Below are 26813 nucleotides of genomic sequence, written 5' to 3'. Positions count from 1 at the left end.
TTTAAGCTTCTTGAATACAGATCACATGTCACTTAACTCTCTTTTGAGAGGTTGGGTGTGATCCTGGTGCCATTTAAAGTGTACACTAGGTCCTGAAGAAGCGTCTGGGGCTGCTGCTGATAAGGAGCAGGGGGCAGCTCACGGTCCGGCTGACCACAGAGGCCAGGGCTGCTTACGACTGTGCTGACCTCACAGGCCGGAGCAGCCCAGCCGCCCAGGGAAGCGGAGCTGGATGCTCAGGGGCAACGTGCTCACCTGCCCTGTCCTCCTGCACGTCTCCCTGGGCGCTCCGCTCCCCACTCCCTGCCAAGGTCCCCTGGGCACTCACCTTTGAACATGATGGCTTCCCCGTGGCCCTCCCTCTGCTTCTCTCGGAAGAGCTTGTAGCAGGCCGAGGTACTGGCCATGAGCATCCGGAATTTCTGCGAGAGGACGTCCAGAGGGACAGTGTCAGCCGAGGGGACGTGGCCAAGTAGCACGAGGGAGTCCCAGGGGGCTCAGAGCCCCGGATACCCATGGTCTCGGGCCTCCTCGTGCCGAGTGGCAAGGGCGGCCTGCCTGGCAGGGTTTTCTCTGTGTCAGAGCAGCGTCTTTCACCCTTCCTGCTCTAGAAACTCCTCCACCTCAGCAACGCCATGGAGTCAAAGCTCAGAGTCTACGATGGCTTCTTCTTCAGGGTGGAAGAGCTTCTGCACGTGGCCAAGAGGACAGGCCATTTGCAAAACTTTTCCAGGCTGGAACTTGCAGCCATCCCTTGCCCTTCAGAAAGTGAAACAGGCCCCGGCCCATACCCCATGGCTCCCTAGAGCCTTGCGGCCAATACAGTAGCCAGAGCCCTGTGGCTCTTGGACTCGTGAGTTGTGGCTAATTGGAACTGAGATGTGCTGTGAGGAGTAAAATACGCACCAGAGTTTGAAGACTTGGCATGAATAAAAGAATGCAGCATCGCTCATTAATAATTTTTATATTGATTACACGGTGAAATGCTAATATTTTGCTACCCTGGGTTAAAAATTTACCAGCCGCAGCGACAACAAGCGAACCAGCTTGAGCCTACTTCCTTCTTCCGCGATGCAGCCACCACCTCTAGGTCCTGCCCTCTGCTGACAAGAGCTGGTAGCGTGTGGGTTCCCCGTCATCCCAGTCACTCCAGCCTCAGGGGCCAGCTCACCTTTGTGCCCGGGATGGGGACGAAGGTCATGAACTCGTCCACGTGGCCCACGGTCAGCCAGTCCGAGTAGAGCTCCACGGGCGCCTGCACCTGCTGGGCTTGCAGGAAGTCCCGCACCACCTTGGTCATCCTCCGACCGCCGGACCTGGGGCAGGGGTGGGGAGGGGGCAGCTCTTCAGATGGTGTTGCGCTGCGCCTGCCTCGCCAGAGGGCCTGCAGGAGTGCAGCCCCTGGAACCCAGCCTGGATCCAGGGTGGTGTCAGCAAAAGGCTCGGGGAGGAGCCTGAGCCACGGGGCTGAGAGACCCTGGTGCTGCCAGGGAGGCAGTTGTGCCCAAGGAGAAAGAAAGGGGCCTTAGCTGTCGCCGTGTCCTGTATGAGGGACATGGAGCCCAGCCTTCACCCCTTTCAGCTCCCGAGGGTGTCAGGGGGCATAAAGAGGCCAGCTTCTGGGCTCAGGGGTCCTGCAGGGGCTGCTGGAGGGGGCTAGGGCACAGGCATGGTTCCAAAATCTACCCCAGGCCATGTGCCTCTTTGTTACATTATCTTCTACTTAACTTCAATCTTTAATCAGTTCAAGTGACACCTCCTCCAGGAAGCCCTTCTACCTGATTTGTGACTCTGAGGTCTTTGATCTCCCCGGGACCCTTAAACTATCACTCAAGGCCCTCACAGGGGCAGCCCCAGCGGCTCAGCAGTTTAGCGCCGCCTGCAGCCCGGGGTGTGATCCTGGAGGCCCGGGATCGAGTCCTACGTCGGGCTCCCTGCATGGAGCCTGCTTCTCCCCCTCTGCCTCTCTCTCTCTCTCTTTCTGAATAAATAAACAAATCTTAAAAAAAAAAAAAAAAAAGGCCCTCACAGTACCTTGCCAGAGGAAGAAATTCCTCTCTGATTTGGCCTCTGCCTGGATCTGTCACCTCCTCTCCTTCCTTTCTCCTTGTTCTACTTCCTAAGCTTGCTGCCCCCTCAAGCCTTTCCCCTCCTGATCCTTCTATTTGAAATGCTCTTTCCCTCTGATCTTCCCATGGCTGCTCCCTTCTCATTCAAGCCTTGATTCCCAAGTCACTGCCTTTTTAAATTTATTTTTATTTATTTTTATTTTTTATTTTATTTATTTATGATAGGCACACAGTGAGATAGAGAGGCAGAGACATAGGCAGAGGGAGAAGCAGGCTCCATGCAGGGATACTGATGTACCCCTAGAGCCTAGCACAGTGCCTGGCAGAGAAGGCCCTCAATTAATATTTGTCTCTAAGGAGCCCCCCCTAGATTCCCCAAGGGGGTTAGAGACTCCTCTTTGGGTTCCCCTGGCTCCCTATGATTTTTTCTGTCACTGTATATGGTCCTCCCTTGCACCTCTGCTGTTTCATGTCTGTGATCTCCACTGTCTCCTTGGAGACAGGGGCTGGGCTTCATGTTTAGAGCACCATGGATGGCACCAGGTTGGTCCATGGGAAATATTTGCTGAATGGATGAATGACTACTGAGTGGAGGGAAGAGGGGAGGTGGACACACAGGCACTGCCTCTTCCAGAAGGTAGAGCATCCCATGTGGCTTGGAGGGACTTGGTGCCCAAATCCTGGCTGATCCCATATATGCAGGTTCCTGGTAGCCCTTTTGTGAAATGAGGACCCACAGTTCTCACTCTTCCCAGTGACTGTCTTGATCAAGGAAGAATCTGCCTTTTCATTGGGAAGTGGGTCCCCTGGGGAGGGAGTGACAGTGTTGTGGACAGGTCAGGGAGCTAGGGACTCACACTTTGGGAAGGGCCATGTCTTCTCCACCCTCTTTTGTATATGGGCACCCCCAAGGACTTATTAGTACTCTCCTACTCAGCCTCTTTCGGTTACCTCCTATGGACTCTTTCGCTCCTTCCCTACCTGGTTTATAATCTCATTATACAACCTCCCATTTGGGGAAAAACTATTTATTTAGTTTTATATTAGATCCTAAGTCCTACTAAGATATAAAGGCTAACTTGGTTTTATTTTTAAGAGCGTCTGTATCTTTTTAGATTCTCCCAGCCAACCCCTCCATGTGTGAGCCCCCCAGGCCACTCCTAAAGAGAAAGAGTAACTCCCCGGCCCCACCTGCTCCCGCCGTCCCAACCCTGGCTCCTCTTACAGAGGAAAGCTGCTTCCGATGAGGATCCGGCCCAGGGGGTAGGTCTTGCCGTTCACAGTCACTGGTGGACTGACCTCCAGGTTCCCAAAGGAATCAAGGCTGGTGACAGGCTCGAAGAGGGGCTCCCGGGTCACGTAGCCAAAATCTGGGCCCTGGGCAGGGGGCACACACCCATCATTAGCCTTCTGTAGCCAGAGGTCCTCAGCCCCAGCTCAGTCACCCTCTGATGAGTACTCTTACACCACCTTGGGTCTGGCACTGTGGGCATTTGGTTTCTAGGGGGTCACCCACAGTCTTCTTATTCCCACTGAAGAACAGGGGCAAGGTATGGGGAGGCTGAGTTTGTGGGTATGCTGGCCAGTGTGGGCATGCATGGAGGTATATAAGTGTGTATTAGTGTGTGTGTGTGTGTGTGTGTGTGTGTGTGTGTATGTGTGCACGGGGTCTCTGCATGTGCCTGTTTCTAGACACAGAGACATCACAGACACATAGTGGTGACTTCAGGGGTGGTTTGCTTTTTGTGCTGTTGACATCCCTGCTCATCTCTTTCTTTATCTGACCCTCAGTTTCCCCATCTGTAAAAGAGGTATTGGTTTAGGTACTAGAGGGAGGGTGGTAGATGGTACCATCATTCCCAGAGACTTGCTACCCTCTTCCCAGTAAGAGGATTTTGTATCCTGAGCCATTGTTAGTATGTGGTATCTCCCAGCAGAAGGAAGGGAATTCCCCACCCAGTGTTGGACCCAGTCATGTGACTTGCTTTGGCCAGTGAAATATGAGCGGAAATGACATGTGCCAGTTCGGAGCAGAAGCCATCAGCTCCGCTGTGTATGTCTGCCAAATCTTTCTCTTCTCCTCGTGCTAGGAGAATGGCATTTCTCAGGCTGGGGCTGCTCCTGCAGCCGGGGCTCTAGAATGGGGAAGGCACAAGGAGGCCGGGCCGCGGACAACCAGCCCACAGTCAACACAGAATCACAAGTGAGAAATGGACCTTTGTCTTCGTCAGCCACGAAGATTTGGGAATTGTTTGTTACTGCAGGCTTACCTAGTAAAAGCTGACCGATACATGAGGAATGACAGATTTGCAACATACACACCATCCGGCCCATTCCCAGCCAACTGTATCTGTTCCCTGAGCCCACAGGGAGCCTCCGAATCCTGCTTAGAATAGAGCTCCAAAAAATTAGAGCTGGCACACAACGTAACCCCAGTGACTCTTGAATTTTAAGGTTCCTTTCAGGATTTTTCAGTGAAAAAGTAGGGGCCTCACTTGGGAACTTGCATTGGGGCTGGAACTAAGCTTGCCTGATAAAAGTTCTTGTAAAAAAATTGCATGGGGTAGGAAGATGTAGCTTATCCTGGCCCAGCTGAGAGGCTCAAGGGACAGCTGTGCCCAGTGACGTGGACAGCTGCAGCTTAGGGCTTTTTTGCTTGGGAGCCCCAGATGACAAGGTGTGACTTGCTGGAAGCTGGGCAGCTGGGCTTTAGGGTATCACGCAGGCGGGCAAGCACGTGGCACAAAGCCGGGCTTGGCCCGGGTCACCAGGAATGGTGCAGCCTGGGACCTTGGAGCCAGGCCAGCTTGGAGCACCGAAGGCACGTGGTGACATGGGAAGAGGGGTAGAGTCAAACTGGCCTCCAGTAGCGGTTACCAAGGCCTCCCAGCAAACTGAGGCTTGTAGAGGTTAAGCTGCTTGTCCACGGTCAAGGGGTGGAAGGAGATACAAGGCCAGGCTCTACCACCATCTTCCTGTGGTGAGGGCACTAGGTTAGGGAAGGTTCCCAAGATGTACATGTGAACCATGAATGTCTCTGGACTCAAGCAGAGGCTGCCCTGCCTGCGACCTCGGGAAAAACTCTTGATCTGTCCCAGTCTCCACCTCGTGCTCTATCCAAACCGCCCTGCCTGTTCGAGGGGGAAGGTGAGATTTTGGTTTTGTCCTTACTCAACCAGTGGTTAAGGGCATAAGTGGGAGTGGTAATGGCTTCTAGAACCAGGAGGTCAGATTGCTTAAAAAAAAAACCCCACACAAACTGAAAACCATACCTTCAATGAGCTTTGAGGTTAGAACCATGATTTTTGACATTTAAGTATAATTTTCCTCTTTGAAACTTATTTTTCTTGGGTTACCTGGATGGCTCAGTTGGTTGGGGGTCTGCCTTTGGCGCAGGTCATGATCTCGGGATCCTGAGATTGAGCCCTGCATCTGGCTCTCTGCTCAGTGGGGAGCCTACTTCTCCCCCTCCCCCTCCCCATTGGCCGTGCACACCCATGTGCACACACTCTCTCTGTCAAATAAATAAATAAAATATTAAAAAAAGAAAGAAACTCATTTTTATGCAAGTTGGGGATGGGGCTGGGGACGGACCCCCACTCCACCTCTTTCCTATAGTTCCCATTTTATTTATTTTAGATTTTATTTATTCATTCATTCATTCATTCATTCATTCATTCATGATAGACATAGGGAAAGAGAGAGAGGCAGAGACACAGGCAGAAGGAGAAGCAGGCTCCATGCAGGGAGCCCAATGCGGGACTCGATCTGGGACTCCAGGATCGTGCCCTGGGCCAAAGGCCGGCGCTGAACTGCTGAGCCACCCAAGGATCCCCCTAGTTCCCATTTTCTACAAGAAAACTCTCCTCTGAGTAAATTTTTTAATCCAGGGGATCAAAAAATCTCATCCGGGTGGCTTTTTACTCCTGCCTTCCAAAATGTGTGAAACTGATAACAAATGGTACATTTATTGAGCACTTGTGGTGTGCCAGGCCCTGGGGAAGTGTCACACTTTCCTATGAGAAAACTCTTCAAGGAAAGGACCATGGAGGTCACTACCCCAACTGATTCATTCTGCAGATGAGAAGATGGAAGCAGTGGGCAACAGACTAACTTGTCAAGGGGTGCCCAAGGTCTCCGTAACTCTCTGTTCTTTAAGAGCCCCCAGGATTTTTTCCCCCATGCCCCACCCCGAGGTGGCCCTCAGCATCTCACCAGAAGCTGCTTCACTGGGAAGTCCTTCAGGTTTCCATCTCGGGGTGAGTCCAGTACCACAGGGAAGCCTTTGTGGGGGGCCTCTATGTAGCCAAACTCAACTTCATCCTGTGGGGACACCAAGAGAGCCGTCAGATGAGGCAGCCTCTATAGTTCTCCTCACTACCAAGCAATGGCAATGGTTCCTTGCATATCCTTCTTCATATAGTCTCTGCACACTCTAAGCATATTTGCATTCATATCAACCCCATTTCTTAAAACATAATCAATAACATCCTTATGTTCATTTTCCTGCAAGTAGCACCTTAATTTGAAGTGCATTCTGTATTTATAGGTTGGCTTCTTTTTAGCTGTTGTATAGTACTCCACTGTACCCAGTCCCTCGTGGATAGATATTTAGGTTGTTTTACAGTCTTTTGCTACTTCAAGAAGCAACGCTGCAGTGAATCACCTTATACAGTTATGTGTCTGTGCACATGTGTGCGTATGAGCCAACAGCAGAATTCCCATACATGGAGCTGCTGGCCAACTCTTCTTGCCTGAGCCGTGGGCCACATCTCTCCCAGCCCATGGTGCCTCACCTGGATCCAGCGGTCACCTCGGTTTACGTACTGGAAGCAGACCTTCAGTTCACAGTTGGTTTTCTCAACCAGGTTCTTCACCTCTTTCAGGAACAAGTAATTGTCCTTCATGCTGAGAGGTTCAGGGAAGAGAGGGAGGCCAGGAGGAAGGGTGAGGAGGGACAGGGCCAGTCTAACTGAGGTGGCAACAAGCAGCTGGCACCTCTGGGCTGTGCTGGGAAGACGAGGCCATCTCATCTGTTCACACAGTCACCTTTGCAAAGGCTGCTGTGTGGTGTCTGCCAAGGTCACGAACACATAAAACAAGAAGGGGGGCTCTTGCCCGCCCCCCGTCCAGATTTCTGAAGAAGAGCTGTGTCTACCCCAGGGCCTCAGGATCCCACTTGTCATGGCCAGCATCCACCTGCCGGGACTCCTCTCTCTCACTTCTCATCTTGCTGCAGCTGTCTAGCACATTATAGGTGCTCAAAAAAGAGTGTTGCATAAGATGAGCTGAACATCTACTGCATAGGAGGCTCCCAACCAGATGGTGTGGGCCAAGAATGAGAAAAGGAATGATAGCTATTATTTTTGAAGCACAAGCTGTGCCAGGACCTTGGATTAATACTTTGCCTGCTTCATTTAATGCCCACAGTGACTCTGTGACGTCAGCATTTCAGAGAAACAGAGGCACAGAGAGGTCAAGTGAGTTGCTCAAGGTCACAGAGATGATAAGTGACAGAGCCAGGATCTGAACTCAGGTCGGTCTGCCCCTGAAGCCCCAGCTATAGTGACTCTGCTGCGCTGCCTCCCGGCGCTGTGGCCCATTGCTTACCAGCACACAAACACCGACACAGGAGGCAGGATGTTGGGGGTCATGATCCATGGAGCAATCCGGAATATCACGGTGTCCGTGAAGATGGGAGTCAGAGGAATCTCCTGGGCATGGGAGAAGGGAGGGGATCACAGAGTCTTGTCCGGGTACCTCTCGTACCTGCCTTCTAGGGTGGGTGAAACTGATAACAATGCTACGTTTGCTGAGCACGGGCGGTGTGCCAGGCCCTGGGGGAGTGCCACACGGGCCGTTTTGCTTCTGCCTTACAGTAACCACAGGGCAGAGCTGTTATTATAACCCTTGTTTCACAGGTGGGGAAACTGAGTCACAGACCTCTAGTCACAGACCTGTTTCGCAGCTGTCCGAGGTCACGTGGTTAGCAAGGGGAGAGCCTGGATTTAAACCCAGGGGGTCAGGCTGCTGCAGCCATACTGGGAACCACTACCGGATCTTGCCCCATCAAAGGCCCCTTCCTGAAACTGGGCCAGCCCTGCCCCTGCTTCTGTTTCTGCTCTGGGCACCTTGTCCTTTTCTACAGGTGAGCATTTTAATGTTGTTTGGAGGAATTTTGCTATGTCCAGATTGTTCTTTAAAGAAAGGTTCAGGAAGCTTGCCTGGAGCCTGGGGGAACATGAGTGGATTCCAGGGTTCCTTTGTATGGTTGGCTTCGAAGAGCTACAGGAAATGGGCACCTGCCCTTGGCGGAGGCCATGGGGGCAGGTGGGACTATGGGCCTCGCTGGCCCTTCCTGCCTGGGTCCGCCTCGTGAGTCTCTGCTGGTGCCCGCCGGAGGGATCAGTCTGAGGCCCTGATGGCCAAGCTGCTCCAAGCTCAGGTGGGAGCAAAAGCCCTCCCCCGTCCAGTCCTGTTAGGGCTGCCTTTTTTCCCTTTCCTCATCTGAGGGACTTGAGGGTGCTTTGTGAATGAGTTCTTACAAGCTTGGATGCTCACAACCACCCCAGGAAGCAGAAACATCTGCTGTTTGTCTTACAGATGGGAAGCGAAGGCACAGGGAGTAGATTCACCTGCCCAACGTCTCCTGGGCTGGAAACTAGGCAGTCTGACTCCAGAATCTGTTGTCATAAATCTAAGCTATGGGACGCCTGGGTGGCTCATGTTACACCCAGGTGGCTCAGCGGTTGAGTGTCTGCCATCGGCTCAGGATGTGATCCTGGGGTCCTGGGATCGAGTCCCACGTCGGGCTCCCTGTGTGGAGCCTGCTTCTCCCTCTGCCTGTGTCTGTGCCTCTCTCTCTGTGTCTCTCGTGAATAAATAAATAAAATCTTAAAATAAATATCTAAGCTAGATGCAGCCTCACCTTCTACAGAGCCCACTGTGTCCTGCCCCAAAGTAGTCTGGAAGTGACAGTGAGGAGGGGACCTTGAGTCTGGGAGGGCAGCCAGGGGTTGGAGCCTGGGGCTGCGTCTTTGGGATGAGAGGTCCTCATCAGTAGGACACACTGTAAGTGAGGGGAGCCTCTCCTCGAGAGGGGCAGGTGCTCTCCTTCTCGTCCAGTTTCCCAAAACCAAGAACAACGGTGAGTGAGGTGTGTGGCCATAGGGTGGGGGCATGACCTGCAGCTGGGATTTGGGGTTCAGCCCGTGGTCAGAGGTGGTATGACCCACAGGGAGGGTGAAGGGTCCGTCTGGGGAGGGAAAAGCAGGGCATATAAGTAGTCGATAAGCCTCATGTGTGTGGCCCGGTTTGCTCCCTGGAGTAACCCCTGGGGATCTGTGCCTCAGAACTAGGTCCACGCTACTGTAGGGAGGGGGAGGACCAGGGGACAGGTGTGGGGGATGTCAGAAAACATCACCCACAGGGAACCCTGGGAAGTAGGTGAAGCAAGCACGAGGATCCCTGGGGTGTAGCTCAGAGGACCCCAGCTGACATGTGTGGGTGGTCGTTGGGGAGCATTGAGGTCTCTAAGCTTGGCCCCACCCGGTGCTTTGGGGGGAGTGGGGCATAGTGAGGACCGCTGACAGTGGCCCTCTGGAAGGACCCCACCAGGTCCCCAGGGGCAGCCCTTCACGGTGGACGCCTGGAGCCCTCACCTCGGCCATGTACTCCAGCAGGCTGACGTGGATGGAGACCAGGCCTGGGAAGCCCTCGTCGGGAAAACGCAGGCCTTCCACGAAGAACAGCAGCTCCGCGGAGCCGCCCGTGTACTTGACCACGTGGTAGAGCTTCCGCCGGCCCAGGATGTGGATGTAACGCTGGCCGAAAAACGGGTCTGGAGGGAGGAGGGCCAAGGTCAGGCTCCTATCCCTGCCAGGGAGGTGTCACTGGGGCGGGGGGTGGGGGGGCAAGACGGCAGAGTAACTGGTCCTCTGGACACAGGGAGAAACGCACAAGCAGGAAGTGCCACCAGAAGGGCCACGGCCCGGTCATCGCCCCAGCACGGCCACGCTCCCCACGTGACCCCAAACCAGGCCCCCTCTCTAGCTCCTGGCTTCCTCATCTATAAAACGAGCCGAATCCCAGGAGTGGCCCACGTGAAACGACAGCAGGTGATGACAGAGCAGCTAGTGGTGTGGAGGAAGGATATTACGCCCCTGCTTTACGGATGAGGAAACCGAGTCTCAGAAAGGAGAAATGGCTTGCTGAGGTCGCACGGCCAGCACGCGGCCGAGCTGGGACTCCGATTCAGGTGCAATTCTGAACCCCAAGCTCCTGCTCCCCTTTGACAAACAAAACACCAATGTGCCCATCTGTACCCCAAAATCCAGAAGCCGCGTTGGCGTGGAGGCCCACATGTGGTCTCTGGCTGTGGCGTCTCTTGCCTGGGAAGAGAGGCAGGTGCCCCCAGGGCTTCTGCCCCACTGGAACCCCCCAGCTCTTTACAGTACTCTTCCCTCTGCTGGGCCTTGATTTGTGTCCCTTCTGGGAAGTACACCCAGATCCCCCGGAGACCAAGCCAGGGACCTGTGTGGGCCTTCTGCAGCCCTCGTCCTTGCCCATCACAGCCCTTCTGAGTGGGTGTGATCTCACTGTTTACCTGTCGACCCTGAGAGACTGTCACCTGGGGGGCAGAGACAGGCCCGGCTGGGCCCAGGGCCAATGCGGCATGTGGTCGTGTTTCATAAACGTCTACTGGATGCACCCGTGGCTCCCACGCCACACCCTACAGGAGAATTTTTGGGCTAGAGCAGAATTACTCTGTTCCCAGCAAGGCCGAGGACCTCTGGGGGGAGGCGGGCAGCGGAGAGAAATGTGAAGATGCCGTTTCTCTGTCTGCCCAGAGCAGTGCTCGGCCGGTGGTAAGATAAGGCGGATGTGGGAAGTGTCCTAACAGAGCTGGAGAGAGCAACCGGCAGGTTACTGGGGTGGGGAGGGTGGGGGCGGGAGGCAGGGTGGGGCGCATGTGAGCAGAGGGAGGCCGACTTTGAGATGCCCTTTGGGGTAGCAGAGGTGGGGTGCGGTGAGGAGGGGAGATACTTGCAGTGCCAGAGGCATGGAGGGAGGACCCTATGCAGTTCCAGAAGGAGTTTCTTTATGCCCTGTGGAGCTGGAAGGGCAGAGTCAGGCTCAGCTTGGTACTTATTGTCAACAATGACCGCGACAGTTCATGACCTGTCACCCACGGGTTAGGACACATAACCAGGACAGTCCTCGTACAAATAGGGTGTGTGATCAAAACTAGCAAATTAAATGGAGGAACCTCCGAAGCCCGAGCTCATAGGACGTAAGACAATGTGCCCAACTGGACCCTGGGCAGACGTCTTGCTGAGGGCAGGTTACCTTAGCGGCTATGACTTCCAGAGTCAGAGAGACCTGGGCTCAAATATCGTTCTGACTTTACAAGCAGCAAAAACTCAGGGAATTCACTTAACCTCCCTGAGCCTCAGTTTACCATTTGTTAAATAAGGATAATATCACACCTAGGCCACAGGTCATTGCAAGACAAAATGACACAGCATCCGGAGCTTAGTGAAAGCCGGTAACCATGGGTACCCATCGGTGCCGCAGCTGGGCCCCGAGGGTGACAGTAGGAGGAGAGCCTGTGAATGAGCTAGCGGGACCCTTTCTGCCAAACTCACGGCCTTTGCGTTTGGATGCCTAGGAGCGAAGGCAAAGAAATAACACCTCCCCTCCCCTTCCCTTGGGTGGGCCCCAGAAATGAGAAAGACTCGGACCCTGGATGTGCCAAGTTGCTCAGCACGGCCTGACACCGAAGCTGAACTTCTCACTCAGAGACAGTAGCGCCCTGGGTAGATCCTAATCGCTGACTAGATCCAGATGGATCCGCATAATCAAAGCATTCTCTTCCAGGCATTCAGGCTGCACTCCGAGCTGAGGCTCCGGGGAGAGAGCTCAGGCCTAGAAGCTGACTTGTCTTTGCAGGAAGCTCCAAAGTGTCCCCAGGACTCGGGGCAGCTGGGAGGTCCGCCTGGGCCTGGGGAAGGAAGGGGTCTGGCCTGGAAGCTGTGTCAGGGGGAGGGACACGATCTTGCTCATCTGCATGTAGGTTTTCTACAGTCTCGTGGCCTGCGATTTACATGTGTCTCTTTCTGGTCTTGGGCCGGCACCAGGTGCATTGGTTCCGTGGTGGGAACAATCCCGCCACTGTCCCAGGGAGCCTCCTTCCCCCGCCCCCAGCTTGGTGCAGGCCGCCTCTCCCTGCGGGAACCAACAGTGCCCTTCTGTTGAGTGGCCCACATGCCTGGGCCTGGGCCTGCCAGCCACCCTGACCTCTCCTTGGCCCCAGGCATTGGCCCCACCAGCCAGCGCGTGGTGTGGTTTGGCATAACCCTTCTGGTCACCTTGGAGCCGTTCCACCTCCCAAGGAGACTCCTTGATGGTGCGACCAACCGTCCTGGTTTGCCTGGGACTCAGGGATTTCCCAGGATGGGCGATTTTCAGTGTTAAAACTAGGAAAGTTCCTGGGCAAACTGGGACAAGTTGGTCACTGTATTGTTATAGGAAGGGGTCAGGCCCCAACTTTGGGACCAAAGGAAAGAATCTGAGGCTGGAACCCAGTGCCTTCCTAACAGCACTGGGGACTTCTGTCTGTTGCAAGGATTATAATTAATAATCATGATAATAATCCCAGCAAAAGCAACAAGCGCCATCTACAGAGGGCATTCTGTGGTCCGGCTGCCGTGGGGAGTGCCTGACACATGCTCCTCGTTTGGTCTCCAACCTGAGCAGGGGTAGTCATGCCTCTCATCATCCCCAGGTCATGTCACAGCTGAGCCCCAGGCGTGGGCTGGTAAGTGGACTTGCTCCGATGCAGGGCTTGAGCCTCCCAGGCTCCAGAGCTCCCTCTCGGGGTCCCTCGGCCTCCAGCTCCTGGCCCTTGGGGGACACAGGTGACATAAACCATTTGTGTAACATGACACATGCTCACCCATAGGTGTGCTCAGGCTTTGACAAAACCTGGAAATGTTTGCACGGAAGAGGGGGCAACTGTGCCACAGTGGGATTACTCCCCCGCTGTTCTTTCCAGGATTCCACATATTGTGGGAAAACTGTCGTGGAGTCATGGCTGCACCAGTACTGTGCCCCCCTTGCCCCACAGGACAGCAGCCCAGATGAGACAGGCTGGGGAATGGGGTCTCGAGGCGCTTGTCTGCTCAGAGCCCCTCTCGATGGCAAGCGAGGGGCAGGGATGTCCTTACGGGGCCAGACTGCAATCCACTCCCATTAATGAACAGAACCCGCTAGATAACATCCAGGTGTCACTACCAGGAACACAATGCGTGTCATTGTTCCACGCCACGGCAGAGAGGAGCAGGCCTGCGCCGCAGCACCCCCATCCTCTGTGGCAACCTTGGACCGCACAGGGTAAACATCAACATCCCCGGCCCCCTGGGGCAGCAGAGCCGGCCTGACTCTGGGGACATTCCAACCTGCGTGAGGTCACTGCCAGGGCCCAGGGTGGATCAGGACGGCTGGCTTCGGGTGGCAGCTGTCCGCTGCTGTCCGGGCTAAATCACTCCCTGCAGTGAGGGTCCCGGGCCCTCATGCCCAGCTCCTCCGGCGTCTGCCCCGGCTCTAGTGGGCCTGCCCCGAGGGGGCCCCAGAGGTAGGCCAGAGATCCCGGGCCCCCCGGACAGCTGGGCGCACAGGGAAGCCCCACCCCGCATCAGGGCAAAATGCAAAGCTAACTATTTTGCTGAGAGAGCTTTTTAATACATAAATCAGATCTTGACAGTCCCTTGCTTAAAACCTTCTAATGGCTTTCCACCGCACTCCGAATAAAACCCAAGCCCTCCCCCATGCCCTGGCCTCTGCCCAGCTCGCTGACCTTGGCTCCGACACATCCCCCACCTCTAGTCTCTCCCTTTTGCTCCTCCAACGCTCCAAGCCGGTCCACCGCTCTCTGCTTCGTGTGTACCTCTGGTCCCTCTGCCTGGAACACTCTTCCCTCAGCTCACGAACGGCTGGTTCCTTCTCACCGTTGATTTGGGTCCTTTCTGGCCCCACTGGGCCCAGCGATGCCTCACCTCTGCCCCCAGTATCCCCCAGGACTTGGCAGGTGTCATTTGCTCTGGTTGTGCTCCTTATCACGCCTCCCTCACCAGACCACCCCCTCCCGCTGTGGGGGAGTGAGGTTGCAGAGTTCACTGCAGGGGACCCCATACTGAGAACAGCATCAGGTGCCGAGGACAGCACCTGGCTCAACACGTATTTATAGAAAGAATGAGACAGAGCGAGCGGCTATGAGGACTAGCTCTGTGCCCGAAGCATGTTCCCTACACAGCGGGGGCCCCGGATGCCCTGTCACCATCAGGAAGAGCCAGGGCTCCAGTCTGTGTGGGTGCCCACAGCCTCATCGGGGTCTCTTGAAACGTTGGAGGCAGTTCTTGGCTCCAGAAAGCCTGAGATGGGCAGAAAGCACCCGGGGGAGTGCTGCGTGGGTAACCCACCTTCGGTATCATGCGGGTGGCACGGCTCCAGAAAAGCTGGACCTCAAAAACCTGGTTCATGAGAAGAAGGGGCCCTCGGGTTGTACATAAACCTGCATCACTACCGACTCCTCTGAGGGAGGAGCGGCCTATCCCTGGGGCCTCTCAACTTCACGGGACAACAGTGTGCCCAGTGATGGTTACGAAGAGGCGGGTCCTGGCCCTCTTGGGTCCCCTGCACCTGCAGGAACCACCGCTACTGAGGGGTGGCTCTGGGGAGCGTGGAGGGCAGAGCTGGGCCCCGGGGAGGTCCGCTCAGTGGGCACCAGATGGATGGAACCTTCCGGGGGGGCTGCGCTGGGGTCACTCACTTTCCACATAGAACACGCCCACTTTGTCCGAGTCGGCCATGGAAATGTAGAGAATGATCTCGTATCCGGCGGGGAGGCGGTCCGGGCCTTTGGTCCGCAGGATCATCTGGGACATGTCCTTGAGGTCTGGGGTGGGAAGATGCAGAGGAGGTTAGAATTAAGACACACGCGGCTGGAATGTGGGCTCGTAAATAATTGTCACTTTTCCAACTGGGACAGAAAGCCCCACACACGTGTATTGTGGGAACTGTAGGGCAGCATAGAGACTGGTTGTCTCCTCCGACACTATGACCTCCTGTAACTTTTTGGGAATTTCCTTCCAGGCCTTTTCCTATGTGTATCTGTATGTGTAACTGCTAAAAAGCATGGCTCCAACTAAACCACATTAATAGTTTTGTCTTCTGTTTTTTAGCAAGAGTGGATTTTTTTTTTTTTTTTTTTTGAGAAAGACAGAGAGAGCGAGTGAGCGAGCAGAGCAGGGAGGTACAGAGGGAGAGAAAGAGAATCTTCAGCATCTTCCATGCCCAGTGAGGAGCCGGACACGGGGCTCAATCTCACGACCCTGAGATCATGATCTGACCCGAAATCAAGAGTTGGATGCTTAACCGACTGAGCCCCTGAGGCGCCCCAAGAGTGGGTAGCTGAGTCCACCATCCCCAGGAGACCGAAGGTCACCCCTGCCTCAGCCTTGGGCCAGCCCAGGACTGAGCGTGTTTCCACTGCTCTTCCCTGCCCCCAACCCCGAGTGTGGGTCCCACTGGCACCTTCCTTGCTGTAGACCTTCTCATCGTTCAGGTCCTCCTTGGGCAGCCAGGGTGTGTCTCGGTCACAGTTCACCAGCAGGATGGCCCCTTGGCCCTCGGGGCCCCAGGTCCAGGATGCCTGCGTCGCCAGGGAGAGGGGTCAGCGCCTTCTTGTCTACCTGCTGGCTGATTCCCAGCCCCACTGCAGATCCCCGCCCCAGGACACCAAAGAGACAGCCCCAGGATGAGAATGAAGAGCAGCCACCACGCATCGGGGCAGGGATGACTCGGCAGACGAGAATCCCACATCTGGTGGTGGGCGGGGGGGGGGTGGCGGTGGCAGAGGGAGACACAGGGCTCCGAAAACGGACCCTGCATTCGTGAACGTCCAGCCTGGTGACGCTGTGCCTGGAGGGGGAGGAGGCAGGGAGACGGAGGGCGGCCAGGGAAATGGACAGGCCGACATTCTACGACAGGCTCTGAAGTCCCCGGGGGGATCAGGGGGAGAGGTCTGGACGGACGGACGCCCAGCTGTTTCCAGACATGCTGAGCGCTCCAAATGGGACCTGCAAGGCGATCCATTCTCTACGCTGCAGCCAGGGCCGTAATAGAACAAGCTCCAACCAGATCATGTTATCACGTCCCTTTCCTGCGTTAAGCTCTGTCGGGGGCTCCCTGTTGACTTAGGATAAAACCCCAATCCCTGACTGCGGGCTGCAAGGCTGGTAAGACGGGTGGCTCTCCGTCCATCCTCCCACCTGCCCCGGCTCGCTGGCCCCCGGCTCTCAGGCCTGTGCCCTCCCTCACAGGTCCCTGCGCTCGTAGAGCTGGTCTGTCTCCCTTCACCCGGCCAACCCCAGTCCTCCTGTGGTCGTGGCCTCACCATCCCTTCTTCCCACCATCCCTTTCTGATTCTCCAGCCCTGAGCAGCTGCCCTGGGGGTACATTTAGGGCACCATACACGTGCTATTTGGGGGTGAACTTGGGACAATTGTGGAGAAAATATGAAACTTCACAGACCCAGATAGAGGGAGTCTGAGAAAGTTCAGGCCCACAGGGATTGCGTGACTTCACCAAGGCTGCAGAGCTCCTCAGGGGAGGCTGGGCTCCACAGAGGCTTCCATGGTCAAGTCCTTGTGGCTTGGCCACGGACACAGACCCGGGGTCTCCTTGCAGCCGGCTGCCTCCAAAAGCCAGAGTCCCATGGAGGAGCCGAGGAGAAGGGACTCCCCAGCAGGTGCGAAATCCCCCACCCCTGGTACAGACAGTCTAGGGCTGGCTGCTAGGACCAGGCTTCCCTCTGGGCTGTTTTCATTTAACTGTTTCAAGTATCCATCTACATGTAATTTAAAACAGGCTTTAGGTTGTTATTAGGAGAGTAGCATAGGCCCGTGGCAACAAGGTAAGGATACAGACGGGCAGAAAATGGAAAACAGAAACAGGATGTACGCAGAGCAAAACCAATGGAGCTTAAAAACTGGCTCGAGGTTGAAAGAACCCAGGAGAATGGGATGCAGAACACAATGCTATCCACACAAGTTAATGGTGCGCCAGCCACACGGTGTGTTTTGCAAGAATCATGAGGACAGAAAGGAACACACGAAACCCATTAAAATGGTCCTTTGTGGGGGAGCAAGATGGGAGCGTGGAATGTAGGGTAAGAGAGAATAAATGAGTGAACACAGGAACAGATGAAGGAACGATGAATGAATGGATGGGTGGATCACACAAGAGAGGGGCTGCGTGTGCACCCTTAAAAATAACATCCCTGGAACTGAGAGCAACGCGTGCAACCTTCTGCTTCTCATTCAGTTTTACAGTTTTTAGAAAATGCAGAGTAATGAGAGCAAATGCTTTGACAGCACCTCCTCTGTGGCAGGACATTTATTATTTCCGACAGCTCTGTGAACTGCGTGTCCCATCCTGTGGATGGGGGAACAGAGTCCGGGAGGTGCTTTGCTGCCGTTGCTCTAAGGAGCTCAGCTCCTCTGTGGGCCCTGCCACCGGCATGCTGGGTGTGGGAGCCTGCACCGGGCCTCAGTCTCCCCATCTGTAAAAGGAGAGCTGTCTGTGCTTAGTGGGAGGAAAAACAGCTGCGTGCAGCCTCCTTCCTGAGCCTCTCTGCCCCCCCAGGACTCCCCAGTCCAGGGCCATGTGCCCTGGTAGTTTGGTACCTTTTTGGGGTTGTTCTTCTCCACCACACCATCCCGGTCTGCATCCACATCCAGGGAGATCTCTGGGGAAAGACACACAGGTGAGTTGTTGAGCCTGCCAGACAAGGTGGGGCAGGGCCAGGGCGAGGGCCAAGAGGAACACCTGTGGGACTGGGTGCAGCTCCCACATTCCCCCGGTCCCTGGAAGGAGAGGGCCTTGTTGAGGGTCATCTTATCCAAACCCCTGTCCCAATACCCCAGTGGCTGATGCAGAACATAGGCAGATACTGTGCAGATGTCACAGCTGATAGACTTGAGAGGGGCTACCGGGTAGGCGGGGGTCTCCCAACACTTCACCGTTCTGTGGGAAGTTCTGGGTGGTGGGTGGCATGAGCCTCACCAGACAGATCCAGGAGCCTTGGCTCAGAGAGGCCACGTCACGAGCCCTGTGGGAACGGGGAGCAGTAGTGGACCTGGGCCATGCTGGGCATTTGCCTGCCCTGAAACTCCTATTTTGAAAACTTTCAGAGGATTTCCTGACTCCTTTTTTCTGTCTGTCCAGGTGGTGTGCATGGGGGTGTGATCTCTTCCAGAACCCCCGCCTCCCAACAGTTCTGCTTTGGGTGGGAAGCTGGGTCTCCAACCCCTCTCCATCTAAGGGTGCCTGAGCAAGCCAGGCTGTCAGATGGAGGATCCAGGCTGAGGTCTCTGTTTATTCCTTCTCTTGGAGAAGAAGGGGTGTTTGGTATTCCCAGGCTTGCCCGGGGGTGAGGGGGACAGGTTTTGTGGAAACTGCAGGGCAGTGAAAGGAGCCCAAGATTTACTGTTACTGCTGGTTTTCTGCTTACAAGCTGTGGGACTTTGGGCAGGTTAGACAGCCTCTCTGAGCCCCAGCTGTCCACCTGCGCAATGGGGCCCTTCCTAGCTAGAGGAGGTGTACTCATGGCAACGGGAGGTGCGATTGACGTTCCAAGCTGGACCCTTTGTTGCGGCGGCTCTCCTGTGGTGTTTAACAGCATCCCCGGCCTCTACCTGCCAGATGCCAGTAACATCCCCCAATTGTGACAACCAAAATGTCTCCAGATGTTGCCAAATGTCCCCTGGGAGGCCAAATGGCCCCCGGAGTTAGAGACTAACAGGGCTGGGCAGGAGAGCTGGCCCGAGGTGGCGGGAGTGTCCCACAATGGGGTGAGCTGAGCCCAGGTCCTGGGACTGCCCCGTGGGCTCGGCCTCACGCTGAGCATGACTTGGACGGAGGCGGGAGCTGGGTGGGAGTGAATGCATTCCTGGTCTGTCCCCTTGGCAGGCGTGCTCAGTCCCCGGATCGGGCGGGGAGGAGGGTCCTGGCACAGAAAGGGTACTGATGTCACCCGTCCTGAGGCGGCTCACCCTGGGGATAATGCTCAAGTCCCCCTTTTGCTCAACAGCCTGATTCCCTGAATGTGGCTTTTCTGGGTCTAGAAGGAGGCAGGACGGGGGAAGCTCTCAGGGTTCTCGGTCCTTGGGAGAAGCAGCGCCCCGGTGTCCCCGCCTCTGCAGCTCTGCTGTCAGTTGGATGCGGTAGGGCCTGATTTAGATAAGCGCCTCCCGTTGATCCCGTGTGCATCACACAGCAGATCACCCGTGAGCATCCACTGCGTTCCAGGCACCACAGGAGGCATGGGAACCCAGGGGGACCCAGGGGACCCAGGGGAGGGCATTCGAGGTATACTGCATGCCCTGGGGTCCCCAGTCTTATGAGATAAATATTATTGTTGCCACTGTACAGGTGAGCGAACCCAGACTCAGAGACATCACCTGTCAGCAAATTGGGCTGATAACCCGAGGCTGGTGCAGGGTAAGGATTCTCGGGACAAAGCGGGGAAGGGGGTACCACCAGCTGCTGTTAAGAGACTGAAGCCTCAGAAGGAGGAACAGTATTGATTTTGGCTTCTACACCTTCACGAACTTTGCAGCTTGGACACTCCCCAGTGAATGCTGCCTTTCAGGGAGGTTGGCTTCCCGAAGCTCCTCCCTGGGAACCAGCCCCAGATCCGGGTTCCCTAAGAAATCTCTTTCTTTGCTTTTCAAGATAACAATCTCTCCCCGTGTGTGCAGTTCCCTTTGCCGGAGGCAGAGCACTTCCCGTTCCTATTCTCCTCTCAATCATACCAGCCAGGGAGGAGTCACCACCCACCCAGCCACCCTCGCCATACAGATGAGGAGACAGAGGCACCCCGCAGGGAAGTGACCACGGGGTCCCCAGGGAGTGCGGAGCCAGGCATCCCACTTGGGCCTCTGACTCTAGACCCCTGACCTTGGCCTGTTTCCTCCACTGACCCAGGCTCATCCCCACCTTGGGCTGTTTCTAAAACCCAAGTCTGCCTTCAAAGACCCAAGACCTACTCCCCTTACGGCCGTTCCCAGAGGAGCTGACCACATCCCCACCTGGCAGCCCTGGGGCTTTTGTCTCCAGGTCGAAGTGGCACCACACCATGGCCGTGGTGGGTCTGTGAAAACAGCGCATCACAGGAGAGAAATTATAAGCACTTGATTGTGCTTCACTTCATGATAAATCCCATGATAAACTTCAATTTAAAAATTTTATCGCTGGAATATTTGCACGTAATGAAAAAAAAAAAAAAAAAGAAATCAAATAGCACCAAACAGCTTCTAAAGAAAAATAGCAGTTTCCTGTCCATCCCAGCCCCTCACCTGCCTGAGGCAACCTCCATAATATTAAGTAATACTCTTATGGCTCTTCCTTGATTTATTGACTTCAAACAAGTGTCACTGACTTCCTGTTATGACATTCAGGCATTACGTAATTGGGCTCTCTCATCACCCACCGCCCAACCTCCAGGGCTTCTCCCCTTCAAAATTTCCTCCAATGTTCACAATTTAACTAGATTTCAGTGGGATGATCCTTGTAGGGACAGAGAACAGGGCCGTCATGACCCACCCAGACCTCCGCCCTCTTGAGATAGCTCTGTCTTCCCTGCGGGGCAGGAGACAGGACAGCTTTTTCAGGGCATCTGGGCCCCAGACGACATTTCCCAGAGGCTCTGAATCCTACCTCGGCTCCCCAGAATAGCCCCAAGGTGTCGGGTGGCACCTGGGGTGTGGGGCAGATTTATGGGAAATGTCACTGGGATTGAGTTCAAGGTAGCCTGAGAATCTAGACACCAAGGCTTCAGGCTTGACACAGGGGCAGAAGCATTTTGGCAGGCCACCGGCCCCCATGGACAGTGGCAGGGTGCCTGGCCTTCTTACGTAACCGGGCAGCTTGGGGTGTGGTGGGGAGGAAGGACTTTCTCCCCCACGGCCAACTGGGGCAATGATCCTAGGCCCTGGGGAGGGGGCCCAAGGAATGAGGTCTCAGGGCTCATGTCCTGCCCCTGTTGCCAGGACCACAGCAAAGAGGGTGAGACCATTCTTCCCGCTTCCATTTGTCCTCTCCCGCAGTCCCCTTAATAGGGAGGGCTTTGCGAATCAGCCCTACCTGGAGTCCTGAAGGCCATGAGGGACCAACGGGCTCAAAGCCCTCATTCTACAGCTGGGCGAAAGTGAGGTGCCGAGGGCTGGGCTACTTGGTAAGTCACACAGCACGTCCTTGGCGGGACTGGGAGCCAAGCCCTGGGGCCTGGTCTGGCCAAGGGCACCATGAGTTTGTTCCCAAATTCCACAAGGAAGACTGAGGGACAATGGGGTTCTTCAACTTTGCCCAGGCAGAGGGACAATGTGGCTCCCCAAAAGCAGAAAGGAAAAAAGAGCAAGTATTGACAGAGCATCTACTCCATGCCATGCACACACCCTCCCATCGGATCCCTGGGAGCCCGGTGCACGAGGCTGCCATGAGTCCCTCTGCGCAGAAGAGGGACCAGGGGCTCACGGTGGTGACAGTCACAATGTGGCCCTAGGGGCAGAGCCAGAACTTAGACTTATTTCTGTCTACTTCCCAGCCTGGGCTCTTTCTGCTCAGTGGGGGCTCAGGACAGAGCTAGGGTTCCGTGGACTCAGACACGTCCCTGGGTGGGGGCAGCCCCACCGTCCTGGGGCCTTGGGGGTGTTCTTGCCTCTGAGGTGCCCTCCCTGTGAAGGGGGGGATGAGGATGCGGGACGTGCGGGCTCAAGGCCCCTGGGGTCGATGCCTGAGGGAAGATAAGACCTGGAGGCCCACACAGACCAGGGGGCCCTTAGGGGAACCAAATTCCACCAGGATCCCTTGTGGGACAGGAAACGTAAGCTCAGTGCGGTGGTGGTGGTGGTGGTGGGGCGTTCCACAGGACTTTATGTCTGTGATGCAAACGACTGTCTTTTATTCTGAAATTATTCCTCTGCCCACTTTTAGGTGTGAAAATGTTAGAATGGTGGTGATAGTTGTTGGCAAATTGTTTTATTCATATTTTTCCTTTTTAGCCAAGCACCAAATTTGGCTTATTGGGGGGGGGGGGGAGGGCGCACATTTTACCTGTCCATGGAACCTGAGTATCTGGAAGCGTAGTTAGTGTCTTCTGGGGTCTCAGCCCTGCTGCTCCCTCTGAGCACAAGCCCCACAGTCCTTGAGAGGAGAGGGGGAGTCCAGTCCCGGCCTCCTCACCGGGTGCTGTCTGGCCATCTATCCTGTCTGCCTGGCTTTGGTGGAAGGCTCGCTAATGGTGGAGTCAGCTCTCTGGGACCCCCTCACTGAACAGGTCTCTGGCCGCTGCCCTTCTTGTTTATGTCCTCAGGTGTCCCTGTCTCTGTGGGATTGGGTTTCCTCAGGGCCAGTCATCTGAGACGACCCGGGGGCCGCGTGTGCATGGGAGGTGTACACACGTGCCAGCCTTCCACTGTGACTCGGGAGGCTTTGGTGCTCATCTCCTGGGGCTCCCTGAGGGTGTCCCGAGGTGGGTGCTCCCTTGGTGCAGAAAGACGGTCAGGGTGGCCAGGAAACAAGCCCACTGGGGAGGCAGCTGAGGAGTGAAGGAGCATTGCCCTTGAGCCTACTTTGGTGACTAAAGGCTCATATTGGGAATTAGTGGTTTTCTGGGGGGGAAGTTCTGAGATCCCCACCCCCCCCAGTCTATCCTTGGGATGGCTGGAAGAGTAGATTGAGATGGGGACAGTAAAGTATTGGTGCCTGGCACATTGTAGGTGCTCCAGAAAAGTTAAGTGTTTCTCCTCTTCCTGTCCTCCTGGTTTAAACATTATACGATTAAAAAAAAAAAAAAATATATATATATATATATAAAAGTAATATCTCCATTGTAGAAGAGTTCACACACCAAGTGCCCTGGCACCCAGGCAGGCAGGGGAGTGCTATGCAGATGGAAAGACCCTGGGCAGGGAGTAATCCCGAGCTCTGGACTCAACCTGCCAGGGAGTTGCTGTGCAACCCTGGACAAGTTCCCAAACCTCTCTGGGCCTCCCTGTCCTCAATGCCAAATGAAAGGCTTGGACTACGTAAGTTGAGGAGCTAGGCTGCATCTCTGTGTTCCCAGGGCAGGGTCTAGGGAAGGCAAGGGGGTAGCTGGGAGTGTCAGGGACAGAGCAGACTTTATAGACAGGCCATTCCCCTCACTATGAGAGGCAGGTGCTTCTCCAGGCTGCAGGGGAGAGGCAGGGGAGGAGCAGACTTTGCTCTCTCTTCTCAGTGGCCCCCAGAACCTGGGGCAGGGATGCTGACATTGGGGTGAGGTGCCGGAGACCGGGGCATGCCTCCTCCTGCAGGATGCCCCTCAACCCAGTGCACAAGGGCTGGGCACGTGTGGCATCACTTCGCAGTCCTGCATTATTCAGAGGAAGCTCCGAGTGCCAGGCCTGCAGCACTGAGAACAGGCCAAGTGCTGCTGAGAAGGGCAGCAGTGCCAGCCCCTGGGGAGCAAGGCGCCCAGGTCGCAGCCACACCAACTTACCAACGGCCGTGAGGAAGAGCCCAGCCTGGTCAATGGGCATACTCCCTTCCTCGTCGTAGTAGTTGACAGTGACCTTGGCAGGGAGGGGCGCATTGGGAGGGAGAGAAGAGTAGAGATCACAGATCACGGGCAGGAAGATCTGCAGTGACCACCCTCCCTGACTCATGCCTCCCAGCCTGTCCAGTCAGTTCTCCCCAAACCTCCAAACCCTTTCCTCCAGGAAGCATTCCTGGGTTGATGGGCTGCTTCTCCCAAATTATCCAACACATGGGGAGCTCCCCTCCTCTCAGAGGGCATGCAGGGTCCTGACTGCTTACCTATAGCCCCTGGTGCATTCTGTTGCCTAGGGGGGTCCCCACCCCCCTCTGGTATCTGCCACAATATATGACTCACTCCTGCTGAGCAACCAGGGGGCAGGGCTGAGGTTGTTTTCTTTGAATAATGGCCAGTGCCATCCCTGCCAGGGGGCGCTGGGTGACGTTCATAATTAGAGAACCCGGTGAAGAGATGTCTCAGCTTCACACTTGCCCTGCTGCATGGGCACTCAGCACCCCACTTAATACAGGATGAGGCCAAGGACATTCGGGGATGTAACTTCTGGTGACTCTAATATATCACTCAGCAGCCCTCAGCTTTAACCTTCCACGACGCCGTCATTCCACGGTCTGGCCCTGAGCTTCCAGGACAGGTGCCACCAGCCACAGGTGGGACCTGAGCACAGAAACGTGGCAAATCTGACTCGAGATGCGCCCTAAGTGTGATACAGACTTGGGATGAGAAAGAACGTACACTAGCTCATTAATTTTTTTTTTTTATGTTGGCATCACGTCCAAAGAATACTATGGTGACATATCGAGTTAAGGAAAATACATGACATGACTAAGGAAAATTCATACTAAGGTGAAGCCCACCCATTTCTTCCTGTTCTTTCAGTGTGGCCACGAGGAGCCTGGCACTGACACGTGTGGCTCACGCTCTGTTTGTACTGGACGGCGCTGCTCTAGCCCAGGCCCCGGTTCCCGCGGCCCCCGGAGGACCGCCCCGGCCAGGGTACCTTGTCACTGCTGGCCTCCGTGCTGGCCTGGCTCATGGTGACCCGCAGCGTGGTGCTGGGCGACAGAAGCCAGCGCTGTTTGCCGTTGGTGGCCACCTCCTCGGCCTCCCCATCGCGCACCACCTCCACCCGCACCCGCTCCGAGTGCTTCAGGCTGAAGGTCTGGGCCTCAGCTGGGGCCGCGCTGTAGGGAGACAGAGAGAGCGGGTCATGGGGTGGGGGACCGAAGGGCAGGTGGGACAAGGGGCTCCCAAAAGAGTCCTGGGGGTGGGTAGGACTGCAGGGACCTCCCGGGTTGTCAGGTCTGGGGGACCCCCAAGGACCCAGCTGCACCACAATAGCCTGGTAGGGGGGAGGGCGCTTGGTAACCGTAGAGATTCCTTGGGCCAGTCTTGTACCCACCGAGTCAATGTTTGAGGGCAGGGCCTGGGATCTGAATTTTTTTTTTTTTTAAGATTTTAATTATTTATTCATGAGAGACACACAGAGAGGGAGGCAGAGACACTGGCAGAGGGAGAAGCAGGCTGTCTGTGGGGAGCCCGATCTGGGACTTGGTCCCGGGACCCCAGGATCACGGCCTGAGCCGAAGGCAGATGCTAAACTGCTGAGCCACCCAGGGATCCCCAGGGATCTGAATTCTTAACAGGCTCCCTCATGCTTCTGATGCCAGCCATGTAGGGCCCTAAGCATGTGGATATTGAGACCCAGACCAAGAAATGAATCTGCTCCAAAGGCAGTGCCCACCCCCGATCCAGAGTCAGCTAAAGGGCAGGAGGCAGGCGTCAAAGCGTTGGCTTTGCCCAGCAAAGGAGCCTGGAGCTTGGGTCCTCAGGGGGTGAGGGTGGGCTGGCTCTGTCACAGGATCCCTCCGTCCTGCCACACTTTCTATCCCAGCTCAGAGCTCCCCCTCTGAGAGTCATTCCTTGGGGTTCTGGAGTGGTTTTCTATCCATTGGTGACCTTTGGAATTCTCGAGAAGCCATTAAGATTTCAGGGCGGGGAATGGGCTGCTCTGATTGGGTTGCTCTGCACGTGTGTGACTCCCAAATCCACATGCCGAAGCCCTGACCCCAGACCCAATTGCTTGTGCAGATAAGCCTTTCAGAAGGTCAAGTTAAATGAAGTCACGATCACGAGGTCCGATCTGAAAAGACTGGTCGCCTTCTAGGAAGGGGAAGAGAGATGTTTCTCCTTCGCCCTGGTGAAGGCCAAGCGAGTGCAGGTGGGAGAGCAACCGCCTGAGAGTCCGGAAGAGCTCCCACCCCAACCCGACCACGCGGGCCCCTGACCTCAGACTTCCAGGCTCCAGGACTGTGAGAAATACATCTCTTTGTTTAAGCCACCCAGCCCACGGTGTTTGCCACTGCCCAGGACATTGGTATAGGGGAGGTGACAGGAAGGACAGGGAGACTGGGGGAGGACGGTGCCCAGGGCGGACAGTTTTGCTAAATCCAGCCCCCCGGTCTGAAGATTTCCAGAGGCTAAAGAGGGCTCAGAGGGATTTAGGGGGGATTCTCATGGGATTTGGGACTCAGACATAGGTACAAATGTCTGCCTCAAAGACACATCTGCTCTTCCGAGGGCCTGGTGCTCCTGGGTCCCAGAATAGTTCTCCACTATGATTAGGCATCAGAATCGTGAGGGGGTGCAGTCTAAATCTCCAGGGCTTTCTTTTTTAAGGCCGGAGATTTGTGGATCCTTTCCCTGGAGAGTCTGGCCGGCAGGGCGGAGGTTCGGCAGGGGCAGCTGAAGATGTGAGCAGTGGCCAGGGGTCAGGTGAGAGGTTTACACCAGTGGTTCTCAAAGCTCAGGAGCATTACCTGGAAGGCTCGTCTCCCTGCAGATTCTTGGCCCCCTCCTCAGAGTTTCAGATTCAGTAGGTCTGGAGTGGGGCCTGAGAATTTGCGTTTCTACCGTTTTTAGGAACTGTTGGTGATGCTGGCCCAGGCCTATGCTTCGAGAACCACTGGTCTAGACATTCAGCAGTGCGGTCTGCTGGTTAGAGCCCAGGGGTGGCCAAGGCCATGGGTGGGAGTCAGGCAGGGTCTCTCTGGCCCAGGCCACAGGCTGCAGGGGCTGCTGGCAAAGCC

At 55.5% G+C, this 26813-nt stretch overlaps 1 protein-coding gene across 1 annotated transcript in view; it reads right to left on the bottom strand.

Moving 5' to 3' along the window:
* Positions 1 to 26813, bottom strand: part of PADI2 (peptidyl arginine deiminase 2) — a 44242-nt gene that overhangs the window by 6646 nt on the left and 10783 nt on the right. Inside the window, exons 2-13 of the mRNA XM_077899434.1 lie at positions 24725 to 24908; positions 23671 to 23743; positions 17816 to 17877; positions 15663 to 15780; positions 14899 to 15024; positions 9731 to 9909; positions 7680 to 7783; positions 6866 to 6977; positions 6285 to 6392; positions 3295 to 3446; positions 1172 to 1316; positions 329 to 422 (exon numbers count right to left, since the gene is read on the bottom strand). Coding sequence (XP_077755560.1) covers positions 329 to 422; positions 1172 to 1316; positions 3295 to 3446; positions 6285 to 6392; positions 6866 to 6977; positions 7680 to 7783; positions 9731 to 9909; positions 14899 to 15024; positions 15663 to 15780; positions 17816 to 17877; positions 23671 to 23743; positions 24725 to 24908 — 1457 coding nt within the window. The remainder of the gene's footprint in view (positions 1 to 328; positions 423 to 1171; positions 1317 to 3294; positions 3447 to 6284; positions 6393 to 6865; positions 6978 to 7679; positions 7784 to 9730; positions 9910 to 14898; positions 15025 to 15662; positions 15781 to 17815; positions 17878 to 23670; positions 23744 to 24724; positions 24909 to 26813) is intronic.

The sequence above is a fragment of the Canis aureus genome, chromosome 5 (assembly GCF_053574225.1).
Source record: "Canis aureus isolate CA01 chromosome 5, VMU_Caureus_v.1.0, whole genome shotgun sequence".
NCBI lineage: Eukaryota > Metazoa > Chordata > Mammalia > Carnivora > Canidae > Canis > Canis aureus.
The sequence above is the reverse complement of the archived record's forward strand: the minus strand, read 5'-3'. Positions and strand labels throughout refer to the sequence as shown.